General features: G+C 41.9%; 2 protein-coding genes across 5 annotated transcripts; one reads left to right on the top strand and one right to left on the bottom strand.

Annotated features, from left to right (window-relative positions):
* Window positions 1-942: 942 nt before the first annotated feature.
* Window positions 943-13,262, bottom strand: ggt5a (gamma-glutamyltransferase 5a). Its single transcript, XM_080466599.1, has 12 exons — window positions 12,984-13,262; window positions 12,448-12,575; window positions 11,761-11,856; window positions 9,142-9,328; window positions 8,877-9,037; window positions 8,494-8,640; window positions 8,119-8,249; window positions 5,170-5,354; window positions 4,786-4,877; window positions 2,542-2,648; window positions 2,271-2,381; window positions 943-2,182 (listed from the first exon to the last, which is right to left on the bottom strand). Exons 1-12 carry the CDS (start codon window positions 13,148-13,150, stop codon window positions 2,036-2,038), a joined length of 1,659 nt encoding a protein of 552 aa, XP_080322725.1. The 5' UTR covers window positions 13,151-13,262; the 3' UTR covers window positions 943-2,035.
* Window positions 13,263-16,324: 3,062 nt separating this feature from the next.
* asphd2 (aspartate beta-hydroxylase domain containing 2) lies at window positions 16,325-22,192 on the top strand. 4 transcript variants are annotated; one of them, XM_080467585.1, is made up of 6 exons: window positions 16,343-16,449; window positions 16,607-16,681; window positions 17,840-19,021; window positions 19,469-19,582; window positions 19,746-19,876; window positions 22,119-22,192. In XM_080467585.1, exons 3-5 carry the CDS (start codon window positions 18,157-18,159, stop codon window positions 19,874-19,876), a joined length of 1,110 nt encoding a protein of 369 aa, XP_080323711.1. In that variant the 5' UTR covers window positions 16,343-16,449; window positions 16,607-16,681; window positions 17,840-18,156; the 3' UTR covers window positions 22,119-22,192. The 4 variants fall into 4 exon arrangements, with proteins under 4 accessions (XP_080323710.1, XP_080323711.1, XP_080323709.1 ...); XM_080467583.1 differs by lacking the exon at window positions 22,119-22,192 and adding an exon at window positions 16,827-16,895 and having other exon boundaries at window positions 19,746-22,076; XM_080467582.1 differs by lacking the exon at window positions 22,119-22,192 and having other exon boundaries at window positions 19,746-22,076.
* The last annotated feature ends 1,556 nt before the right edge of the window (window positions 22,193-23,748 follow it).

Consider the following 23,748-nt stretch of genomic DNA (forward strand, 5'->3'; position numbering starts at 1 on the left):
TTGTACTTGTTTCCCAGCCAGTGGATGATCAGTGCAGCTGAGTGCCGTCAGGAAAACGTCTGAGCCGGTCATTTCATGAGTCCCTACCAATGATCCACTCCTGGCAACCTTTTTGTTCCCGCTGCCAGACATGGTAATGTGGCATTTGCAACAGGTGGCACCTGTAAGGTCGAGGCACAGTGTGACTGTCACACCCCCTGAGGTCCAAATACCATGTGACACGGCAACGCAGCTCACCTTGAAAACCACCAGGATCCGAGCATCTGACCTTTTCTTCTCACCAGTGATTTACCTCTCCCTAACACGCGTTCAACAACAATTGTTTTAAAGAGGACGCAGGGAATGCATCAGACTTTATCTTGGGACGCTGCTCTTGTTTGATCTGATTACTGTGCTCCAGCTGCTCGGGCACAAAAACGGAAAAATAATTTATGAAAAGCGGCATGGAGGAGTCCTAAAAACTGTTCGGGGAGCATGACGGCACAGTCCAATGGATTTTCACAGCTCGGTTCAATAGTAGTGACCCCAGGATAAAGGAATTGACCGACCAGCAGTGAACCACTTAAATGCATCCAGAAAAAGCTCCCCACTATTGGCTGTTTGTGAAATTAGACTTTCAACCAGGGTTGTTTATTCTCGTCCATTTTACGAGATATTTTTAGTCTTTTGTGGATGTAATGCTAATTCTATGAAAAACAACTTGATATTCGTCACAATCACGTTCTGAGACTGACTCTGTAAACACCTTCATAACTGATTATGCAATATTAGGCACAGTTCTTTAAAAATGTAAAAATCAACATTTTAGTTCATTGTGAATGTACCAGACCGGCAATAACCTTTAAATTTAAACTTTGACGTTTTTCTTAGTTGTGGTCAAGAGTAAATATGATCAAAAAAATCTATATTTTCACAAAAATCAAACAATTATCACCAAAGATTACTACAATCTCAACATGAAGCCAATTTTAATCAAATGTTTTTCATAATACAATGAAATGTCAATAAAACTTCTCCTATAGCTTATTTTTAAAAACTCACCCTGACAGCATGGCTCTGAGGCCAGTTTAGGTATTGGTGTTGTGTTTGCTACTCTAAAGGAATTAGTTGGGTTTTTCGTTAACAATGTTTTCCTTAAAATCTTTACAGATTTGGTGGTTTAGCAGTCTGGAGTGGAACTTCATGTGTGCTGGTTTTGGCCCACATGCCTTATGTTTTACTGTTTCACAAGTTCATAACAAAAAAATATGTAATGCTTTAAAAACATTCATTTGCGACTAATTGTTGACTCTAAATTGCACCTTGCAGTGAGCGAGTGAGTGAGTGAGTGAGCGAGTGAGCGAGCGAGTGAGTAATGCCTTCAACTAAAGTCACTCAAGCCACTTGCGACCCTCAGTGGGAGAAATTGGTCTAGAAGATAGATGTTTTAGTTGTATGTGACAAATTATATTCATAATTTAATGTGCATATATGTAACGACCGGAGGATATCACATTCCACATCTCAAGGTATGATTATAGACCCAGCACAAAGAGTTAAGAGTACTCAATATCAAATATGTGTGAATTATTACAAAATAGCCTGACGTATATATCAGTTAACATTATGATTGTAAATTAATGCCAGTTTTGTTATGGAATAGGTGAACACAAGTCAAAATTCTTAACATTTTTCATACAAACATGTAAAAAATTGCAAAAGTGAGAGACAAGGCACATGAGAAATCAAATGTGTACAAACATGGAGAACAGACGAGTCACAGGAGGTCAGGTCCAGTCAAACATGTGGACTGTTGTTTCTTCATGTAAAGAGAAATCCATCATGTCATAGTTACAGTCGGTTGTGTCTTGGGCCCATGTGTTTAACTGCTACATGTTACTGCAGGTGTATGCAGCTAGAGAAGCCTGTTATTTTGTGTTTTGTTCAAGGATTTTCCAGCAGGACAAACACCATCTGCTGCACATTTTGTGGGTGAAAGAAGGTCTCTGTAACCTTCGGCAAACTTGTAAAAATCCAGAATTATTGACTCATGGGCTCAGTAACCGGCTGGTTCACCCATTTTCCTGGCATCTGACCATGCACGAATACAGCCGTCCTCCCTCTCCACAGCGTTAACAACATTGTAAAAATTCTTTGCTGCTTCATGATTGTGTCCCAGAGCGATAAGAGCCTCAATTACGTCCTGAAGGGCAAAGAAGAGAGGCAACTCAGACGAGGCAAAATCAGCAGGAAGTGTTATTTTACTGAACCAACTAACTGAATAGTCTTACCTTATCAAAGCTGGGTTCAAACTTAATGGCATTTTGAGGGTCGACATAAACAACAGGGGCACCGATTGCCTCCTTAAGACTCTTTCCGAACCAAAGATGGTTCATGAGCGCCTGGAGGACAAACAGAAACACGGTGCCACATGGCAAGGTGATGATTAGGGACATGGCGAGGACACTTCTGACGATAGCTCTTGCTATGACAACAGTGAGGAGCATTAGTGTGCAACAATTTATCTTAATGGCACTTAGCGTGATTGTCATGGACACATACAGAGGCCATCCCCGTGGTGATCATTCCCCCACCGGTGGATCCAATCACCAGCAGCTTTGACTGAGACTTCAGCACAGCGGGGGCCATGGAAGACGGAGGCTGCTCCCCTGCAAGCACAACAAAGGATGCTGACTGACAGGACAGACAGCGGCAATTCAGAGGCATCAATGTGAGGGGAACATGAACAAAATGATTATTAATGCAATCAGTTGAGAGGCTTTGTAGGGCATCTATTCAAATGTGACATGTGCCTTTGCTTTTGTTTAATATCTGACAGACTATTGTCAGAAGACTTCTATTAAAATCCGCAGTTCTATTTCTATTCAGGAGAATAATCAGCTAAATCTCATGAAAAAACACATCAATCTATTCAGGAAGTTACAGTCCTGTTTTTCATTATGAAATGCCTTTTCCTTCCAAAGTAGCTCAACAAAGCATCCCGACTGCAGAGGCAAAGAAGGAGGACTTCCTACTGAAAAGATACCCAGAATTGGTCAAAGTCTAAGAAAGTCCTTCTAGAATTTTTGTGCATATTTGCGTCACAGCTTCAACTTTACTGTCATTTGGTTAACTGAGCTCAATAACACCAGATCAAATTGGCCTCGAATGGCCTCCACAGTCTATCTAAATGTTGCAGCAGATCTCTTATGGTCCAGGCCAAATATTTCCTATTCTCCAGTGAGAACTGTAGTCTGGGTTTCCTGCTGACAAGAGAAGTACCTGGAGAGGACCTCTGCTGTTTTAGCCCATCTGCTTCAAGGGTAAACGTTCTGTGCATTCTCGGTTTTGTTCTAAATATATTTGTGCGTAGAAAGCCAAGTACTCTGATCAGTCTGACACCAACACGCATATAACATTAAAAATCACTTAATCCCCCTTTGTTTTCTATTTTGGCACCAAGTTTCAACTTCAACGGCTCATCTTCACTGTGGTATATAATATATAACACAGATATTTGATCAGTAGGTGCAGGTCTGTGCACAATGTGACCAGTAATTGAGTAAAAATATCAATCAAATCCAAGTCTCATATGAAAAGAACATGAACAGCTTTGTAACATCTGTGTGTTTCAAATATCACGGGAGCATATGGTCCACAATTACCAATAGATGGAAAATAATAATCTAGAGGAACAGAATGTTGTGATGATATGATGAAGCAAAAAGCTTAAATTCCCACACACAAACTGTTGTCGTGGGGTTGTGTTTAAAAACATTTAGATGTACTCAACAGGAAAAGGACTATAAAAATATGCATTAGTTTGAATTAATATACTGCTATTGTTTCTAAATAAATAAAAAAGTTATTTATTTAATTTTGCTACAACTTTAAATCAATAATTCTTTGCAACTTTAGCCTTTAATACATCTGAGCGAAGTGGTAAACAATACGGCTAGATGAGGTTGAATGAAGCACAACAAACTAATGAGAAACGAATAGTGTTCGAAGCCATGCGGTGGCGCAGTGGTTATCAAACTTGTCGTTCTCTTCTCAAAGTATAAAGGTTTGAGTCGGGTTGGAGACGCCTCTGTGTGGAGTTCACATGTTTTCCCTGTGCATGAATAGCTTTTCCCACATGTATTCCAGTTTCCTCTCACAGTTCAAAACCACTCGTTTGAGATGAATCGGTTGCTCTAGAATTGTTCATAGGAGTGAAAATGAGAGTTATTGTTTCTTTAATTGTCCGGTGCTGGGCTGTTAACATGTTCAGGGTGTATCCTGCCTTTAAGCTGAAACTCCCCGAGACCTCAGGTTGGATGAAGCAGAAGATGGATGGATAAATACTGTGTTTCGTCTCACAAATGTTCGACCTGCTGGACAGTAAAGGGTTGAAGGCCAAGCGTGACAATAAATAAAAAATAAAAACTGCTTGTGCATATTATATTCAAGGGTTCTCACATTACTCGTACTGTGTTAAGCCCTCGTTCTTATCGCTTCTCCTCCTCTATGCCATCCATCTTCTAATGCTTCGTTCTCTAAAGGATCAATGGTCACTGGACCAAATCCCTACTAACTTTGGTTGATTGCAGGACTCAATTCAATTTGATTATTATCAATATAGCACCAAATACAACACAGTCAGCTTAAGACACGTTTCTTGACAAAAACACAAGAATTCCAACTTAAAATCCAGCCAGCAAACCCATGAATTTTCTTACTATAAGACAAGAGCACGAACCCCAACACAACCATGCCGCCTAGTTTCAGAGCCGCTTGAAGAAAATACAAACATTCGATGTTTACCAGGAAAGATGTTGTCAACTTTCCAACAGAAGTCATACAGCTCATTGTTGAGGATGACTCCGGTGCTTGGAGATAAGATCTTGGAGCCAAATCTGTGAAGAAAGTGCATCAAATGAGCCGACTGTAGAATCAAAGACACTTTTATCAGCAATGCAATCCAGAGATAAGATAGAGAAGCTTCACAGAAAGTGGACTGAATGCCACTGTGGTGTCACTGAAAGTGTTTTGTGGATGACGACTGGGGTCTTACGAGGAGAGAGATTCTCTTCACATAAACACTTGTTTCTTAATCTCATAAAACCTCGGTAATCCCGGACTCTCAAACTGACAATAATATGTGATGTCTGGTTTGCGGCTGTGGAGCGGAGCCCTTCAGATACTGACATGTGGTTGATGGTGCTGGTGACTGACACGGCCGATCCATCTTCCGCCAGCACCGACACATGTGTGGTGCCCATGCTGTCCAGATGTGGAGTGATGTTGTAATACTGGGGCTCGTGAGTCATGTTACTGCTGATCAGGCGCCGCATGTGGTTGGCAAAGCTTTCCTCTGTGAATTGTTTCGCCGTCTGCGAGAAACACAGAGCATTTTAAAACAAACACATCGGGGCAAGAAGAAAAAATTAATAAATCACAAAGATTAAAAGGAAAATACTAAATCAGAACTTGAAAGGGATTTGCAGCATCCCTTACTGTCCCAGTTTTGGTTCTATTTCTGCACATGTCCTTCTGAATCTCTTGTTTCTGCTTCAGACACGACACCTATTGTTTTTTCAGAAGGATCAAACATGTCAAGTAAATCAGTTTTTTTGTTGTTGTTTTTTTTTATTTTATTTAACAGCAGTATTACTTCCCGCACTGCAGCACCACTAAACAATTATTAAAAATATGCAAGTCAAAGTTACGTCTCCTGAAGCCCGTTCTGAGCTCTGACGTCCAGCCATGTTTTTTTGCTCGCTGCCTGTCTTCACAGCAGATCTCTGCACTAGTTTTACGCCGGATGCCCTTCCTGAGGCAAACCTCGGCCAGAATCAGCTGCAGTTCAAACGTTTACGGCGACCTTCACAACCAAGACAGCCATTCTTGCTCTCCACCAATCAAATGTAACTTTTCTGTACCTGCAAAACCTATTTAACCTTTGACATGATGGAGCGTTTTCATAAGTAGTTTTGCGATTGGGGTTGTATTGGTGAAATTTAAAATAAAGGAACATTGAATTGAAGACTTTTGTTTATTTGTTTGTTTGTTTGTTCTGTCCCTTCAGCCTCCAGCACCACAGACAGCGCCTCTCCGTGCAGTGCATGCTGGGATTTGTAGTTTTTAAAAGCATCCCTCGTTCAGTCATTCCTCTTCAAATAACTTCACCTCCCATGGTGCTTTGTGGGCTGTGCGTGCTCGCCTGAGTCATCTGAGCGTGCGACACACAGCACGCTGACAGGAAGTAAGAGGTTTGTCCTTTCAAAATGAAGGCCTTCACTTCAAATAGAAGGCTTTAGAAATATCTAAATAATACATTAATTTAAAATATAAATAAATATGTAATCCAAAAAGATATTCATGAATTTTGTTGTCTTTTCACAATTAATTATAAGAAGTCTTATAAATGCCTTTACATAATTTTATGAAGTTTGTTTTCAGACTGGAGCGGAGAGTTGGGAGTGTTACCAACAGTTCAGACTGCACCCAGCTTATTCTCTTTGCTTCTCTGACAACTCAACCTTATTCTTTCTCAGGAGAACCTGTAGTGTCTCTTCTGAAGGACACAGTTTCCCACATATTTGCTCATGTTTTGGATTTTGAGGAAAAATTCGAGTAACGGCACAGGAATTCTGACAGACTTTGAGATTTGCTGATGAAATTTCAGAAACCGTTAAGTCTCACCTCTCTGCCAGTGAGGCCCCAGTAGTGGATCAATACACTACTGCACCGAGAAAGCTAAACTCCATCATCACCTTGGCTTCAAAAGTGATGAAGGATTTTATGGGAAATATGTCTTGTTTTAAAAGTAGCGGGCGGAGAGCCAATGTCCAGATCCCCCAAGAGCAAACCGCTCAAACAGAAGCAGAAAATGTGCCTTTGTCAGAATCTGAGCACGGCTCAGAGTCACCTCTTGCAAAAACTGACACTCTGGGTCAAATTCAAATACAACGACAACACATCGACTGACTTGAATTGAACAGTATACCTGTAAAGTTCCTGTCGGGTTTTCCCCCAACTTCAACAAAACAAAACAATTAGGACTTAAGTTGATCCGGTTTGGTTTTGAATTTTTATTCTGATTCTAACATACATCGCTGAACTGATTTGTATTACAACAACAAAAATTGTCTCATTGAAAGGAACTCGCAAAAATATGCATTTCACTTGTATTTCACACCAAGTAGAGTTCTCATGAACAAACAATAGTTCAATGTACACAATTTTTTGAATGTTACCTCAATAGGTGTTTTTATTAGTTTTCCTGTTTATTATTAATGATCTGCTAAATATGAACCTTCATAATATGATCTGTACACTGATAGTTGACAGCTGACAGTCATCAGTAGTTTAGTTCACTGCAAACACAGTTCAGTTTGTATTTGTGTCCCTGTAGGGCAATTAGTATTGCAGCGACATATAAAAGATGAAAATGCACAGTTCCACTTAGGAGGGCTAACACAGTGTCTATATCTTTCTGGTTAGGCTTAAGACTCTTCTATTTGCTAAAGCTTACAGTGAGGGCTGGTTCAGGACACCTTGGACTACTTTCTAGTGAAGCTGCTGTAGGTTTAGACTTTTTTCCTTACAAACCCTACATACAGCGATGCTCCACTGTTATTTGCATTGTTTGTCTCTACTTTAGTAGGTTGGAGGAGTTGTGACGGTAAGAGTCTCTGAATGTGTGTTTGCCGTGTGACAGAATGAGGAAACAATAAATAAAAACATCAGTTATCAGTCGTGACCCCAGAGCCGTGGGTAGGACACCCCTGCTATCAGGGGTCTGCACCTCATCACACCCTCTTCCCCGACCTCAGCAGAGAAACACATCTGTTCACTATGCAGGAGACAAGTGTGAGGAGAGCTCAGGTTGATTGATGTGTAGATTACTAGTGAAGTGCATTAGTGAAACCCTCTCGTTTCTGAAGCCCAGAGTGCCAATTATTTCACAAATACTAAACATCCATCCATCTTCTGTTGCAGCTTCATCTAAAGGACGTCTTCAGGGAAGCTGGAGCCAATCTTAACATTTAAACTCCTAAATAAAGATTGCAGTGATTTGAAACCAATTCAACGTCTAACAGCTTAAGCTATCAAGCAAAATATGGCCATGTGTGTGACTATGGATGTACTTACTTTATCTGAGCTGAACTGTGGGTCCCGGACATGCTTCTTCAATCCATTGGCAAATTTAAAGGATTCGATGTAGCGGTGATAAAACAGCGTCTTTTCATCGTCACTCAGAGACGTTGAATTCAAATAAAATCCTGAAAGTAAAAGAAAAACAATGTTTGCAACTTGATTCTTGTGGGTATATCCCTCTTTCAAATATCAATATAGATGTTTCTATTGCATGAATGAATTGAATGGCATTAAATTGGCAATAGAATAGAATAGAATAGAATAGAATAGAATAGAATAGAATAGAATAGAATAGAATAGAATTATATGGGAAACGTGTTTGTGGTGGGATGGTGCAGATGAGCAGCAGCTCTGCAGTTCAGTCAGAACCTTTCATGATGTTGAGGATGAAGCCGAGGATGATTCCTCCTGCGGGGGGAGGGGGTATGTACATCTGGTATTCTCCCAGAGGAAAAGCCCACGCATCAGTCACCATAACTCTGTATGACTCCAAGTCCTGCAGCGTCATGGTTCCTCCTGAGCAAAAACAGCAAAACGAATAGCCCCACTAAGCAAACGTGAAGGAGACACAACCCCGCCCGAGATAACCGAGACTTTTAATGCATCCAGACAGCTCACATCGGACTGTGTGAGCGATGGCTGCAGCGCTTCACAGGCCCAATTGATTTGTTCTTTTGTAATTGGATCATTGTGCCAGGCAGACGCTGAAAGTAGCTGGAAAAGAGGGCATGATGAAACCCGTCTGACAATACCTGCCTCCTGGATGTCACGGATTAGGTCCTCGGCTATTCTCCCAGAATAAAAGGCATCGGCCCCCTCATTTGCAATCACTTCCAAAGTGTCGGCCAGTTTCTCGAATTTCACCACATCGCCGGTCTTCAGCAGGTTCCCGTCCTCATCTGAAAATAACTTTCTAAAATAAGACACAATGAAAGAAAGATGAAATGTAATATTTCTGCTCCTCACACTGAATCTTTCACTGAAACTGTGAGGCTTTTTTTTTTTTTTTTTTCATACCGTAGCGCCTGGGTCTCATTTGTGTCAGAGTACGGGATGTATCGGCCTTGAATCTGAGGAATAGGAAACCCCTCTCTGGCCAGCTGGATGGTCGGCTGGAAGAGAGTGGCCCATGGCAGCTTCCCATAAAGCCTGTGTGCCATTTCATAACCTCGAAGCTCCCCTGGGACACCGACCCATTTGCTACCTGCAAGATTGAGTTGGTCACCTTCACCCCATTTTTTTTTTTATATTTCATTTACTTTACCCTTTTTTTTTTTTTAACCAGGCTTTCTCATTGATGAGTAATTCCATATATCCAATGCTATTTCAGTCCCTACACCATAATGTGGTGTATTTTGTGTAATATTGAGCAAGTATTTCATTTGATTATTGTATCTTACAGTGGTTTAATAATAAGACATTTTACTTATAGGCACTATTCAGGACATCCAAGGTCACTGCACTTAATGAAAATGTTAAAAGACAAAGCTGGAGCTGACAATGAGCCCAGCCCGAGTTCAATCTCAGCTTTCTGTGTTAAGTTTGCTCTGCTTCCTAAAATACTCCCAAGAACATGTGCTGCCTGCCTTCTAATATAATCAGCTGGGATCAGATACAGCCCCCGCCCACACCCAGTTGGATCAAGTGGAACAGAGGATGGATAGACAGATGGAAAGTGTTTCTCCTCCAGCATTAAAAATAACCACACATACATGAGACACATTATTTTAAATATATAAATTAAGTGTAATAGAAGGGAAACCATTTCCAGACTCATGTGTGCTTTGATTAGGTTACAATCACAAGTAATACAAATCAAAGCACAGAGAGACGACCACACACACTCACATGAGCACGAGTGAGAAAACTGGAGGACCCGGAAACAAAACAGCCCAGGGAGAAAATGCAAACTCATCACAAAAAATGTCCCAAGCCCAGACTTAAACAGGGGATATTCCCTCTGAGACAAGAGTGCTAACCACTTCTCTACCTCAGTCAAATAGCCACAATATGATAAGACCTATAAAACATGTAAACAAGCACATCACAATACAACAGTAACGAATAATCAGACACTGGAAACTCAACAAAAGCTACATCACTCCTTTATATATATATCTCTAATAATATCCTAGAATACATGTTAAGCGTTTAGATACTTTTGCACATCACAAAACAACCTGGCTGTATAGTATAAAAACTTGTTTTTGGTCCCAAATGTGGCCAAAGTGCAGAAATATTAATAATGACCAAGTTGAACAAATGCAGCTAGCCAGTAGAATGTAAAGGCAGTTTGCTGCATATACTCAGTGACCAATAATACGTAGAGCCATCAAGTCCTTGGAAGGTTTAAACATTAGTATCCTATTTTATTGTTTTAGCACCTTAAAATTGTAATTTTGTGAAACAGAATATAACAGACGGGTCAAAACATGAAGTGTCTTCTTCTGTTTTTTCATCACGTGCTGTTTCAGCCTCTGCTCTTCACATAGTTGTACCTGACTGATCCTGTTCAAAACAAATAGTCGTCAAGCTGCGCAGCATTCCCCTGGTTTCAGTTACATTGTACTTTCCTGTTTACTTAAATAGGCTTAGGTACACGTTGTACCAAGATTAACAGTTGTCCTGTTTCATTGTACGTGTGGTCTTGGCATGGAGCTCAGTTCGTAGCTGTTTCTTGTTTTAGGTCTTCAGTTTACAGTCTGACTGCTGCTTGTGAACCGAGAAAGACATTTTAGATATATAAGAATTGATCCTTGGAACTTTGTGTCCTCAGAATACTCACATGAGTGTAATTATGTGGTATTTTGGAATTATAAAGTACTTTTATGAGGATATATTTTCAAAGATGTCCTTTTAATCATACTGAATTCTCCATGACAATTTAATGACGTCCTGATGGTATAAAAATCCAATCCATCTTTATTTATAAAGCTCTTAAAACAATCACAGGGACACAAAGTGCTGTGTACAGAAATAAATAACACTTTTTTTTAAAAGATAAGTAAGATTCCCAGCAGGCCCAAGCCCCTTTAGTTATGCAGTATAAGTTTTCACCACCAGATGGTGTATTGAGTCACTCAAAGAAGCAGCTACATGAACAGTTAATGCAACAATGGCTGAAGGCGACACCACAGTTGTGTAATCTCTGCAAAAAGCAGGGATTTATTCACTGTGAAAAAATACTGATAACTTCAACAATCAAACAAGAGGAACTGCGAAGCCCAAACTCTTAAAGTCAAAGGAAAGCCACACAAGCGCTTAATTAACTCACCAACACCACCTAGTGTACAACAGAGGCATGACTTGCTAGAATGTGCACGCACTATTAGAAATATCATAAAATTATTTTAACAGAGAACATTCTAGCTTTAAATCTCCATTTGCACTTGTTAACAAAACACATTTTTTTGTTTTTTACTTTAACATGAAATTCAGTCAAATTCATGCTTTCAAATGTTTCCAACAGTAGTTCCAGTTTTCAGTACTTGTTTCCCCCTCAGCCTGGTACGAGCTAAATTCCTGACAAGCTGTGAAACCTTTGACCAAGTCAGTTAATACTTCAGAACAGACAAAGCCTGAAAGACAAGAAAGTCTCCTGAAAACTCAACCAAGACGTGACCTGAGATTAATTACCTGTCACCATCTTGAAGGTGTGGGGGCATGACTTCAGCAGGTCAGATTTCACCGCTGCGGGTGCGGTCTCTCTGGAGTTGATGATTTTCACTTTTCCTTTTATAAGATGAGATATCAACAATTACAACTGATTCCCAGGACTCTTGTTAGATATGCTGCATTAGTCGGACTACATCAGGGGTGTCAAACTAATGTCAGGGACCATGTACATTACTTTTGGATTTTGAGGGGTCCAGATCAGCAAAAAAAAAAAACATAATCAACTTTATGAAACAATTTTTTAGACAGCTCGTATGTTCAACGTTGTTTTAGTGCCAGAAAGTATGAACACATTATGAAATCGTTTGTATTCAGCTCTTTTTATATAAAAAATTTAATAAAGAAAAACATCTTCATTTTGCAGGTTTCAGCATGCATGTTTTCATCAATTCACATTCAGCCTCCCTGATGTTAATGCTACTCCATCAATCAGGCAACAAGCTTCCACTGATCTGGTGTCCCTGTGTTGCCTTATGTCCACTACTCTTATCAAAACACTGCAATACCCAGTAAAATAACTGGAAACAACTGTTTCTCTCAACTCAGTCTCTTCTATGTGATTTTCACACTTTGTGCGCTCATCCCCGTCTTGGCCCCGGGGCCGTAGGTTTGACACCCCTGGCCTAAATGAATGAGCGACTGTGTTACCAGAGCTGTCCATCACTGTGAAGATGGCTCCCCCTCCGAGGCCCATACTCTGCGGATTCATGATGGAGGTGCACAGCAGCGCAGCAATGGCGCCATCTACCGCCGAGCCGCCTCTTTGGAGCGTGTCTCTGAAAAGGAAAACACACTCTTTGCGCGTCGGTAGATTCACATATGTGCATCCCAAATAAGGGAAAAGTTTGTTTACATTCCGCAAAGCCAGAACATGTAAACATGTTCAAAGTCTGTAGATTGTTCAATAGATCTGCGTTCTTTCCAGGGATGATGTTTTCCAAGCGTAGGGGGAAAAAATAGTGATAAGAACAGGCAAAATGATTTGGTTTACTTTACGCACAAGGCGCAAGTATCCGAGATGTGTTAGTTTAACAGAGTAGATGTTAAACGTCACACTGTGTTGTTCCTTATAAGCCCCTTACTGAGCAGATTGAGTTTTTTTTTGTTTTTTTTTGTTACCTCTTGAGTGTCCGCACACAGTCGTTTCTAATGCGTAAAAGTCTAATGCGTAAAATGCCACTCACCGTCCAATTTCTGAACATCTCAGAGAATCTGCAGCCACTGCGGCTCGTGAGAACGTATCATCTGGACACTTGTGCCTCACAAGAAGAGCAACGCACACAATCACAGCCACCACGCAGAGCAGCATCAGTGCGCAACAAGTGTACGCCTTCGCCTTTGACCTCGCCATGGCTGCGTTCTCTCCTCGGCCGCTCTGTCAGGAACATTCACTTTTCATCTGATAATCATAAATCGACTCCACTGAATTATTACAACTCCACCGACCGACTGACTGAATGAATGACCCAGCGCTGCCCCCACCAGGAGTGTCCACCCCTCAGCCTGGCTCCACCTCCACCCGCCTGGAGCTGACGGAAACAAGGGGGGCAAAGGAATTTGTAAACCAAGTCGTTTCTGCCCCAGGATGTTACACCAAAACACAACAGGGGCAGTTTGAGGAGCGCTGCGGTGTTTGTGTCACTGGGCCAAATCAAAGTGCAGGCGCACTCCATTTATCACAAACAACAGATTCACACTTTGCAGTCACTTTTTAATGGAGAAAATTGCTGCTTTATGTTTATATTTGTTGATTTAAAAACAAAGGCATGTAGTTTGCATCTACTTTATTGTTTGACTGAGAAACTGAATCAGGACGTCATCCAACAGTTAAAAATAAATGATATTTTTAGTAGTTTTCAACTAGTTCTTTTGTCTGCTCCTGTCTGTACAAGCACTTTGGCCAACGGTGTTGTTTTTTTAAAGTGCTCTATAAAGTTGAGTTGAGTTGAGTTGAGTTGAGTTGAGTTGAGTTGAGTTGAGTTGAGTTGAGTTGAGTTGAGTAGTTTTCAAAAGTGGTTGAGTAGTTTTTGACAACAGTATTTTACCAGTACCTGCAACAATGAATTGGATAAAGTGGGATGGAAGATGGATGGACTTTTACCAGTAATTCAAGCAAAGCACTTGTGCATGTATATTTCCGGAGTCTTTACACAGTCTGCACACCGATGTTCAATATCTATTACAAAATGCCCAAACCTGCCACATTTACCCTTCATGATACCTAATAAGTTTAGATACCACTGGGATTGAAGAACTAAATGACAAAAAGGCAATCACATTCTTCAGTTGGAATAATAAATGTATGTATTATCACAGTATGATTATGGGACAAACAGCTGCATTAGTGTCTGCAACTGTATGTGTCTAAACTACTGATTCTTTCCAGGATAGTTGCATCTCAAGCTGAAATATTCAATTCGATTCAATTCGATTCAGACAGACCATCTATCTATGTATCATATTGTTTATTGTTTGACTTATATATGCTGATTAGATTATATACATGTTATATACATGATTGTGTCGATTCTAAAAATGTGTATTCCTTATTTACACTTCCTGCCACTTTAATTTTGAAGTTTTTCTTTTTTCTGTGTTGTGTTTCCTTTGTCTTTCATAGCTCTTGCTATTTTGTGATGTTACCGTTTGCTGCAGCGGAATATTCTCCTTTTGTGTGTCTACTGAAATTCAATGTTCTTCCTAATCACATCGCTTTTTTTCCCGATTAGATTGCAGCAACTGTCTGCACACTGACACTTCTGAGCCTGGAGGAAGTTAGTCAAACAAATACTAAACATGAGCCACACTTAAAAGTGTTTTATGTGTTTTATGCACCAACTGAAACTATGAGAGTCCATGTGCAGACTTTGTGGGGTCTCCAGGAGTGAAGACTGCAGCTGGAGTCCTCCGGGAAAAGTTGCTCTCCGGTTTTTATGAGGTATCACCACTGGACTTCGCCCTATGGGCAGGTTGCGGTGCATGCAGGGGAATGCTGTCTGCAGTATGTCAAATGGAAGTCGATGGCGGAGCCATGAGACATGCGGAAGAGCTTTAGACAAGTCATGTCAACACAAGAGAGACTACCGGGGGGGGGGGGAAACCCCGGATACGGGGAAGAATGCCCTTCAAAATACAACAACGTTTTTTTCTGCTGAAGTCACTTAATGTACTACTTGTTCTATTAATAACCCCAATTAAGTAATTGATCCTGAACTTGCACAAGTTTGTTCGTTTCATTCGACAGAGTGTCTATCAAGAACATCTGGTGAAAAATACTACTTGTCCTTTCATGTGAACAAATCTTTGAATACTAACTGAACAGTAGTTTGTGGCACTGCTGAGATTTAAAACCAGGATCTTTTGTTCACCTGCACTTTAACCCGATAAGCCACTGTACTTCTAAATACCTTGGATTGTCTTTTAAAAACTGGAATACCAGAGTGTGGAATTCCCTGTCATTTATAAGCACGGCTAAACCTCTTTGCATGAAACCTGTACCACCGACACGGTTTCGAGAGGAGACATTAGAACGATAAAGGTGAACTTTAACCAAAAAGAGCTTTTAATTTTAGCCGGGGTTATGTTTATAATGTTTACAGATTCCCCACAGAATAATATGAATTTAAATGAAGTAAGAAGAGTCAAGTCTAAGATGTCACAGCAATACAAGAACTGTTCAACTGAACATAATAACAGCTTGAGGAAATTATTATATGTAGTAGTAATAGCATTGTTCTTTATTTGTTTGATTATGTGAAATAATTAAGGTTCAAAGTAATTAAGGAACCATTTCAAAAAGAAGCCTTCGAGGTTAATCTATTATTCTAATTTGCCCGAATGTGAGTGTGTGACTGCCAACAGTATGTCACTGTGTCGGCTGGTCTCCACCTCCACCTCCACCTCTCCAGCTCCTGCACACACAACCCTAAGTTGACTAAATAATTATGGGACAATATATTTATATTTGAATATATGAAGATGATGATGAACTGAAAAGGTGTCATTCTCTGTTTTCAAAAAGAGTTTAAGATGTAAAGTAATGAAATGTTACGCTGTGAATTGTTAATTTGATATTGACTTAATATCTGAAAAGGGATTTCTAATTTCAACTGTCATTTAGTTTTGTATTTGATTACTGATCTTTGTTTGTAGTAATCCTTTGGTGGTACAGGGTCGGCAAAATAAGCCACAGGCTTCAGCCGATTCCGTTTTCAGTTGCTGGACGGTTCGTTTGTTGTACTAATGTTCTTGTTCTGCTTTGTAAGAATGCAACCGAAGTAAAACTAACTAACTAAATATACCAAACCTCCAAAATCTATTGGCACTGGGTTTATGAAGCAGTATTCAAGTATTTTATATAATGTATGTATCAGTGGGACTTCATAATAAAAGCTGTAGAATGTAAAATATTTGATAGAAAGTGCTGTTTTTGAGTGACTGAGCCCAACCCAAGGGAATCCTTATACAAGCCTTATTTTACCACCCGGACAATATACATTTATGTTGAAAGACCCGGCCGGATATAATACTGCGTGTTTTGTGCAGACTTGACGCTGGGTGGCTTCCCTGGTGGAGCTCCAGTATTTACATCAATATTAACAGAAGCTTATCCGCGGTGCTGTCCAGCTCAGACAGGGAGTCCACCCGTCGGTAGGACAGCTTTTAACTTTTTATAATAAAAAAAAAAACGAAATATCTGTTTCTCATGCGATGGCTGTCGCTTCCAGTTATGACTTCTCTTGTGCATTTTTTGGAGCCGTTTCCTGTGATGCTGGCGATTGATATCCGTCTGCCTTGTGCACTGCAGTGGTGCGCAGCTTCGCCTGGAGAAACACCTGTGCGCCTCTCCTCTCCATTGGCCACAGTCATGAATGTTCAATAGGTATGGATGCGAGCCTTGTGCACGAGTCAGCGCACCAAACATCCACGTTGCTTTCAACTTGGAAACACGAGCTTTGGGGGTGGCTTGTTTACCGAGGGTTTTGTTTTTTATTGAGCGATCCAGCGCTTTTTCTTTTGTGTGGCAGCTTGGCCCTGATGCTGGCAGCTCTGGTTTCGATGACATGGAGACCGAGGTGTTGGAGGAACAGAGCAGGGTGCGTGGTTTTTAACCGGATTCTTGGCTGGGCGTGATGGATCCCAAAAGCAGCAGGAGTGTGGGGGATGTGTGGGGGCGTCTTGATGCTGTCAGGCAGGATGTAGGGGAGGATCTATTGGAGCAGGATTGCCCGACCATTTTTGGTGAGAGCGCATCGTGGACTTCTGATCACAGTTGACGCATTGCACTCACTGTGCTTTGGCTACCGGTCCATTATCATTATATAATGACTCTCATGTAATTCGGCCTTTTATATAAATGCATATCCTTAGCCAGCATACGACTACACAGACTACAGACTCCCCTCTTTTCTCCCTCCCTCCCCAGAATCCACTTCTGCAGCTCCCGCTGAGCAACCTATGAATGGCAATTATAAATGTGGGTGGTAATCAACACTGTTTACCTTTTATATAATTCACTGTGCAGCATCCTGGCAGGCATGTTTGATTGGTGGCTAAGATAGGGATTGGTTTGTGTTAAATGCAGCAAAGTACCCCCGTGACTCATGGTTTTATACTGTGTGTGTGTGTGTGTGTGTGTGTGTGTGTGTGTGTGTGTGTGTGTGTGTGTGTGTGTGTGTGTGTGTGTGTGTGTGTGTGTGTGTGTGTGTGTGTTAACTATATCCCAAATTGTGTGTGGGCGTGTGTGTTTGTGTGGGGGTGTGTGTGTGTGTACACAGAGTGCAGTCATTTTGAAGTCCACAGTGTGTGTGTGTGTGTGTCTGTGTGTGCCTTCCAGAAGGTAGACTAGCTGACTGCCAGGTGGGGATTTGCTGTGAAACACTTGAGGATGAAGATGTGTTTCACGGCGCTGATGCACATTCACAGTGCCCAGAGTTTGGAGTATTAATTTCAGTCATTTCAAGCATCCTCCTCGAGGTCGGTGGCAGCATCCTCTCCTCCCCTCACACCCCTTTTCTCCCCTTGTGTCTTTGTTTTTCAGGGAACCGAGGCGCGGCATCCGTCTGCATTCGTCTGAGAGAACCGGAGAGGGAGCAGCACAAATACCGCACAGCCAGACATCATGCACAGAGCCGCAGAGTGCTGAAATGCTCGGACTGAGGAGCCAGTGTGTCAGATCGAATCAGCAGACTGTTTACATCAGGGGGGCCGATAAGAGCTGCTTGACACTCGACTCGCTAACACCCCGTGTGTGGTTCAAGACCCCTTTCACTCACAATCAGGAGAAAGGCCGTTAACTGATCCCTCATCAGCACTTTATTTTTTCCGTCAGATTCAGCAGTCCAGAAACAAGCAGGGATGGAGTGGTCACTGGAGAGTGTGCGGGAGATGGTGGCTGGAGGGATGCAGTCTATAAGGGAGTGTGAGATCTGTGCTTTCGCCATCGCCATGTGTGTGCTGCTGCTCTTCATGTGGTATTGTTACAGGGTGGGCCGGGAGCATGGCTCCAGCCCTTTGCGAGGGAGGTATCTGGCCGGGCCGGGCCGGATCGGAGGGGTGGTTGGGGGCTTCATGAGTTCAGACTGTCGTGGCCGGGGGAAAGGAAAGCAGGGGTCGTTGCTGGAGGAGCAGAACGGCTTCGCTTTCTGCCAGTCGTCAGAGTGCTTCCGCTGCACGAGCGCCGGGGAGAGTCTGAACCAGAGGCTCTACCACAGTCTGCAGGACTACGCCAAGCGCTACACCTGGTCAGGTATGGGGAGGGTACACAAGGGAGTCCGGGACCAGGGCCGATACCTTAACAGCCGGCCCACGATCCAGCGGCCGGAGGTGTTCTTCCTGCCCGACCTGCCATCGGCCCCTTTCTTCTCCCGAGAGGTACAAAGACATGATGTGGAGCTGCTGGAGCAAAGCTTTCCTGCCCTGCTGGCCGAGTTTGAGAGCATCTACCACCAACCGCCGGCCCGCAGCGGCTCCTCCCTCCCTCCGGGGTGGAAAGCCAACAACACGCCTCGCGGGCAGTGGTGGACCTACTACCTGGTCAACCAAGGCACCCCGCTGGTCCTCAATGTCAGGAGGTGCCCGCGGGCGTGGAGGGTGCTGGGCCAGCTGCGCACCTTCATCGCAAACAACGTGTTTGGAAACGCCTGCTTCTCCGTGCTGACGCCCGGGGCGCTCGTCACCGAGCATTACGGTCCAACAAATGTCAGGCTGCGCTGCCACCTGGGTGAGTAGGCTCAGTGAACTGACACTGATGATATGATGATGCATTTAAACTCCCCGCAACAGCAGATGATTTCTGAAATGGGTACAATAGATGAAAGAAGAGGAGCAGCACAGTGAATCAGAGCTGGAGTGTTTAGACTGAAGGGAAATCTCCTGAGTCATGAAGGGCCACAGCTGAAATATTGTCTCCTCAGCTGAAAATGTGATTGTTCTTGCTGCACCTGAGGTGTGAGTCTATTTTCATCTCTGCTTTCTGAGAAGGGTATAAACAGTTGTTTATTGATATGTTGATCGGATTTAGGTTGGATTCTTTGCAAGAGTATACTGTAATACCTCAGGACGTTTCTGAGAACTGTGACTTACATGTAGGATTTATCACCAATAGGCTGAATGGAATCAGAAACTGCTTTGAAAGACATGTATTGTGCATGTGATTTTTCTCTTGCAGGTCTCAGAGTGCCCCCTTCCTGTGAGCTCGTGGTCGGTGGAGAGCCACAGTGCTGGTCTGAGGGCAGCTGTCTGCTTTTTGACGACTCTTTCCTCCACAGGGCTTTTCACGAGGGTAAGAAGGGATTAGAACAAATCTTTTCTCATAAAATCTTAGAAAGAGGATTGACCCAAAAGTGGTGTGTAAACCAATATCAGAGGAAAATGTTTAACTTTTAAGCAAATGACCAAATTGGGCCCTTGATTCTCAAGTTTCTTTTTGCTTGTTTTTCATGCAGGCGGTGCAGAGGACGGCCCCAGGGTGGTCTTCATGGTGGACCTGTGGCACCCTAACGTGGCTGCTGCAGAGAGACAAGCCTTGGACTACATTTTTACTCCCGGCCGTTTAGAGGACAAGGAGGGAAAATAGGTGTGAGTGTGAAACCATGTCCAAGCAAGAGACCGATATTGTTTAGGGAAGTTGTCTGTAGGACTGGGGAGCAACTCTTTTTCTGCCTCCAGACCAGCGCTCATGTTCACTGTGTACATATTTTGCGGCTCATACGGTGTTGCTCACAGGTCTTCTTAGCCGATGACGAAGCATTGGGCCTCTTTTATCATATGTCGTGTTTATGCCTGTATAGTTGTTTGAGTTTATGCCATAATTCAAAGTGCATACTTTTGTTTTCCAAACGTTCGGTCACAGTAGTTCAGAGACATTTCAGTAATGTATATTAGTACCGTGGCAGGGACATTGTAGCTTATTTATTGCTGGGGGTTTGGTTTGGTTTTTAACTTTGAATCATTGAATGTTTGTTTGCATAAAAATGAATGATGTCACTGATCAGTAAAAATGTCGCTCAGCAATCAGCTCCCACCGGCTATGTTTTCCCATTTTTAACACATTTAGAGCCAACTCTTCAGCATCATCGCCATGATTCATAAAACACCTCGTAGTACTTTAATTTGTCAGTTAAAACAATTCAGCAGGGTCGAGATGAAATCAAGATAGAGAGCAAATTAAATTACAGAACTATTTAATGGCTCTCACAAGCCAAAAAAAAAACCCCAACAACAACAAAAAGCATTGTGGGACTGTTTGCTTCAGAGTGCAAATGGGTCCAAAGGCCAACTTTTTCTATTCGCTATGAATGAGCTGGAACCATGGACTAAACATTCTCCCGAGCCTTAAAATGGGCACATGACGGCATGTGACACCAACATAGTTTGCGTATTCTGCAAGGGCTACATAATTTGGTAATTCAATGCTTTGGATTACAATCATGACCATTTGAATTTTGGTTCAAACCAAGACACACTTTTGCACAATTGTCATTTCTAAAAACAAACATTTTCTCATAAGAGGACAAACTTTAGACTGTCTACCATATTATGAATGACTGGATACTCTCCTGCTCACCGAATGTTGGCACACAGTCACTGATTGTAATAAGCTACTTCTGCTTTGTTTATCAGTATGCTGTCCAAAAAGGTTTACACGTCAAGCCATGTTCACCCTGAAGGACAGATAACATTGTTGGATTATTAACAGGTTGCACAGTGTTTTGTAGCCTTCTGGTTCAATTAGAATCTATTTAACAAGAAAGTGCATTGCGTATAGTAATACAGTGAAAAGATACACATACAAATGTGCTGACGATCAAATGTAATCCGATGTAGTTTGGTAACTGAGGTCCAATGTCAATCGTGATTTGAACGTTTACAGACGCAGCTAATGTCTCTGTCCCGACTCCTGCCGGTAGTTAATTGTGCTCCCCTTCAAAAATCGGTCCTGCTCTCAGAAGACATGGTTAGATAAGCACATTTTTAGGTCAAATTGTGTGAGTCGGCCCGTGCTGTAACGCAGAAGGTGACGCGTCTGTGCTGAATTTACTAAACTCTTGTAATTTGGTTGCATTTGATATCGAGTTTGTATTCCTGTAAATAACGCTGAAGGTGAAGAGGGAAAAAAAACAACAACAAAAAAACCTTGAAAGGTTTGAGATGTTTTCGAGTGATTGTCTTCAACGCTTCAACTATTGTGTTGTCTTGAATTAAAGCTGAAGTGACTTTCATGGTCAGAAACGCCCACCACCAAACCATTTTGATAGATTGAATTTGTATATTCTGTAAAATGTTTATGAAGTACTCTCTCTGTTGTTCTGTGATGGGTTTTATTTAATGATTGTGTTTTAGCAGCGCCGTGCGGGAGCCACTTATTAAAGCAACAACCCCGAATTCATCAACGGCTTTCCACTGATGTAATTGTCTCTATAGGTCGTGAAAATGAACCTCCAGCTTTTACTGCTCCCTTGCGATTCAAAGTTAACCATCAGTTTTGTTCTGATGTTTACAAAAATCCGATCATTTGTGAGCTGTTTACAACACTGGACGGCGACGACACTCACATTGAGATGTCCATGATTAGATTAAAAATCATTGAGTGCTGCTGATTCACTTTAGAATATGAAAATTATCATTCCCAAAGCATTTGCTTTGCATATACAGTCTATGGTGGGGGCAAACCATTTGTTTACATGTGGATCAAGGATTTGTCCTTTAGCACATTCTTGTGTGGATTTTGAACAGTATTTCTGTACATTTAATAAATGGTCGAGTATCTTATTTAACCAGCTGGCGTGGGACCTCTCACTTTTACACAACCATTACAGGTCTGCTCCAGACACTGGATGCATTCGCTTTACTGCACTGTGCTGAAGAAGGCGTCTGAGGAAACGCCACTCCGGTATTGATTTCACAATCAATTTAATGCAAGCAGACAAAAGGAGATTGTGCTGCCTTTTTTTTATCACCCTGATGCAGTGTTTTCGTACTGGCTCAGGGAGGCACACCAATGCAATAATCTTGTCACTGCTTCTTTTTTTCTTTTTTTTTTCTCATTATAACAGCACTTATTTCCTGTCAGACCACCAGTGCCTCGGGGGGGGGGGGACGCCAGATGCACTATAAAGTCTGAGGTAATAACTGAATACATGTCAAATAAAAAAACTGCAGTGTCGTCATTTCTCTAGGGTTCATGGGTTCATAAAAGACTTATAATTGTCTCAATCGCTATAGTCAGGGGAATAATTCCTCACCTAAACCTGTTCCCTATTTGCTTCTCTCGTTTCTCTAAAGGTGCCTTGGTATTCCCACGTGTGAGCCGAGAGCTCTGGTGGGTCGAGGCATACGTTTTTTAGTGAGGCTGACGCCCACAGCAGAAGTGGAAACATATATCTACTGATAAAAGCTCAGTGTTTTATGAGCACACAATTGTTAAGTTTCCACTTACGCGACACCTTAAAATCTTAATTCCTGTGTCACACATGTTGCACCAACACAGACATCCTGAGATGATCTTCTGACCGGGTCAAAAACTTCACAACCACCGACATGCTGCTCCTCACAATGTGACTGCTGCTGCGAACCAGGAGGGAATTTGTATTGTTTGCACCAGGTGCAAACAATACAAATGAGGTACAAATGTTGCACCATGTCCACATTCTCAGTCTTCTTAAATATTGTATTTGGCTTCAATCTCTGACCACAGTGAAGTGCAACATCATGCAGGCAGACTTACTGCCTGACCCAAGTTTGAAGAGTCCCCTTTGTGTGGCATAGCAACCTGTAAGATTAATAAAGTCTGAAGGTGCCTTTAGTCAAAAGTATAACGGGTACTTTGAAAGTATACATAAACAAGCTGGCTGTACTGAAATCAGTTTTAAAAGTGGGACCACCCAGATAATGTGCTGATAGTCATCTCCTCCCGCCTGGACACAGAACAGCTGGAGAACAGGATGCGATGTTCAACACATGCTCTGGTGGAGAAGCACACACTTTAAGCTGGAGCAGATTTTTTTTTTAAATACAAGGAAGAGAGAAAAATAAACAAGGCATGGCCGTATTTACAAAGGCCCCGAAGCAAATCCATGTTGGAGGCGCTGCTTTGACGTAGTAGCAGATGGTGTGAACATTGGATTCAGCACTCCGGTTTAAGGTGAGCTGAAGTTCACACACTTTTCAGAGGGACTATTAAGCATATGTTTAAATTCACTGGCACCTTTCATTGGATACTGTACTTCCCATGTGATAAAGCTGTTCAGACTCTACTACAATCACAAAATGCGTTTCATGTGATGTGCCCAGAAGATGTTTATTAAATCACTTCCTTTGTGAGCCTTTTTTATTGTTTAGATTATAACATTCTGCTACACTGGACTTTCTAAAAGAGATTTTTTGTAATCTACATCTTTGATTATACCGCGATATTCAACATCTAACTAATTCTATTTCTATACGTAG

The sequence above is a fragment of the Lipophrys pholis genome (genome assembly GCF_963383615.2).
Source record: "Lipophrys pholis genome assembly, chromosome: 7".
NCBI lineage: Eukaryota > Metazoa > Chordata > Actinopteri > Blenniiformes > Blenniidae > Lipophrys > Lipophrys pholis.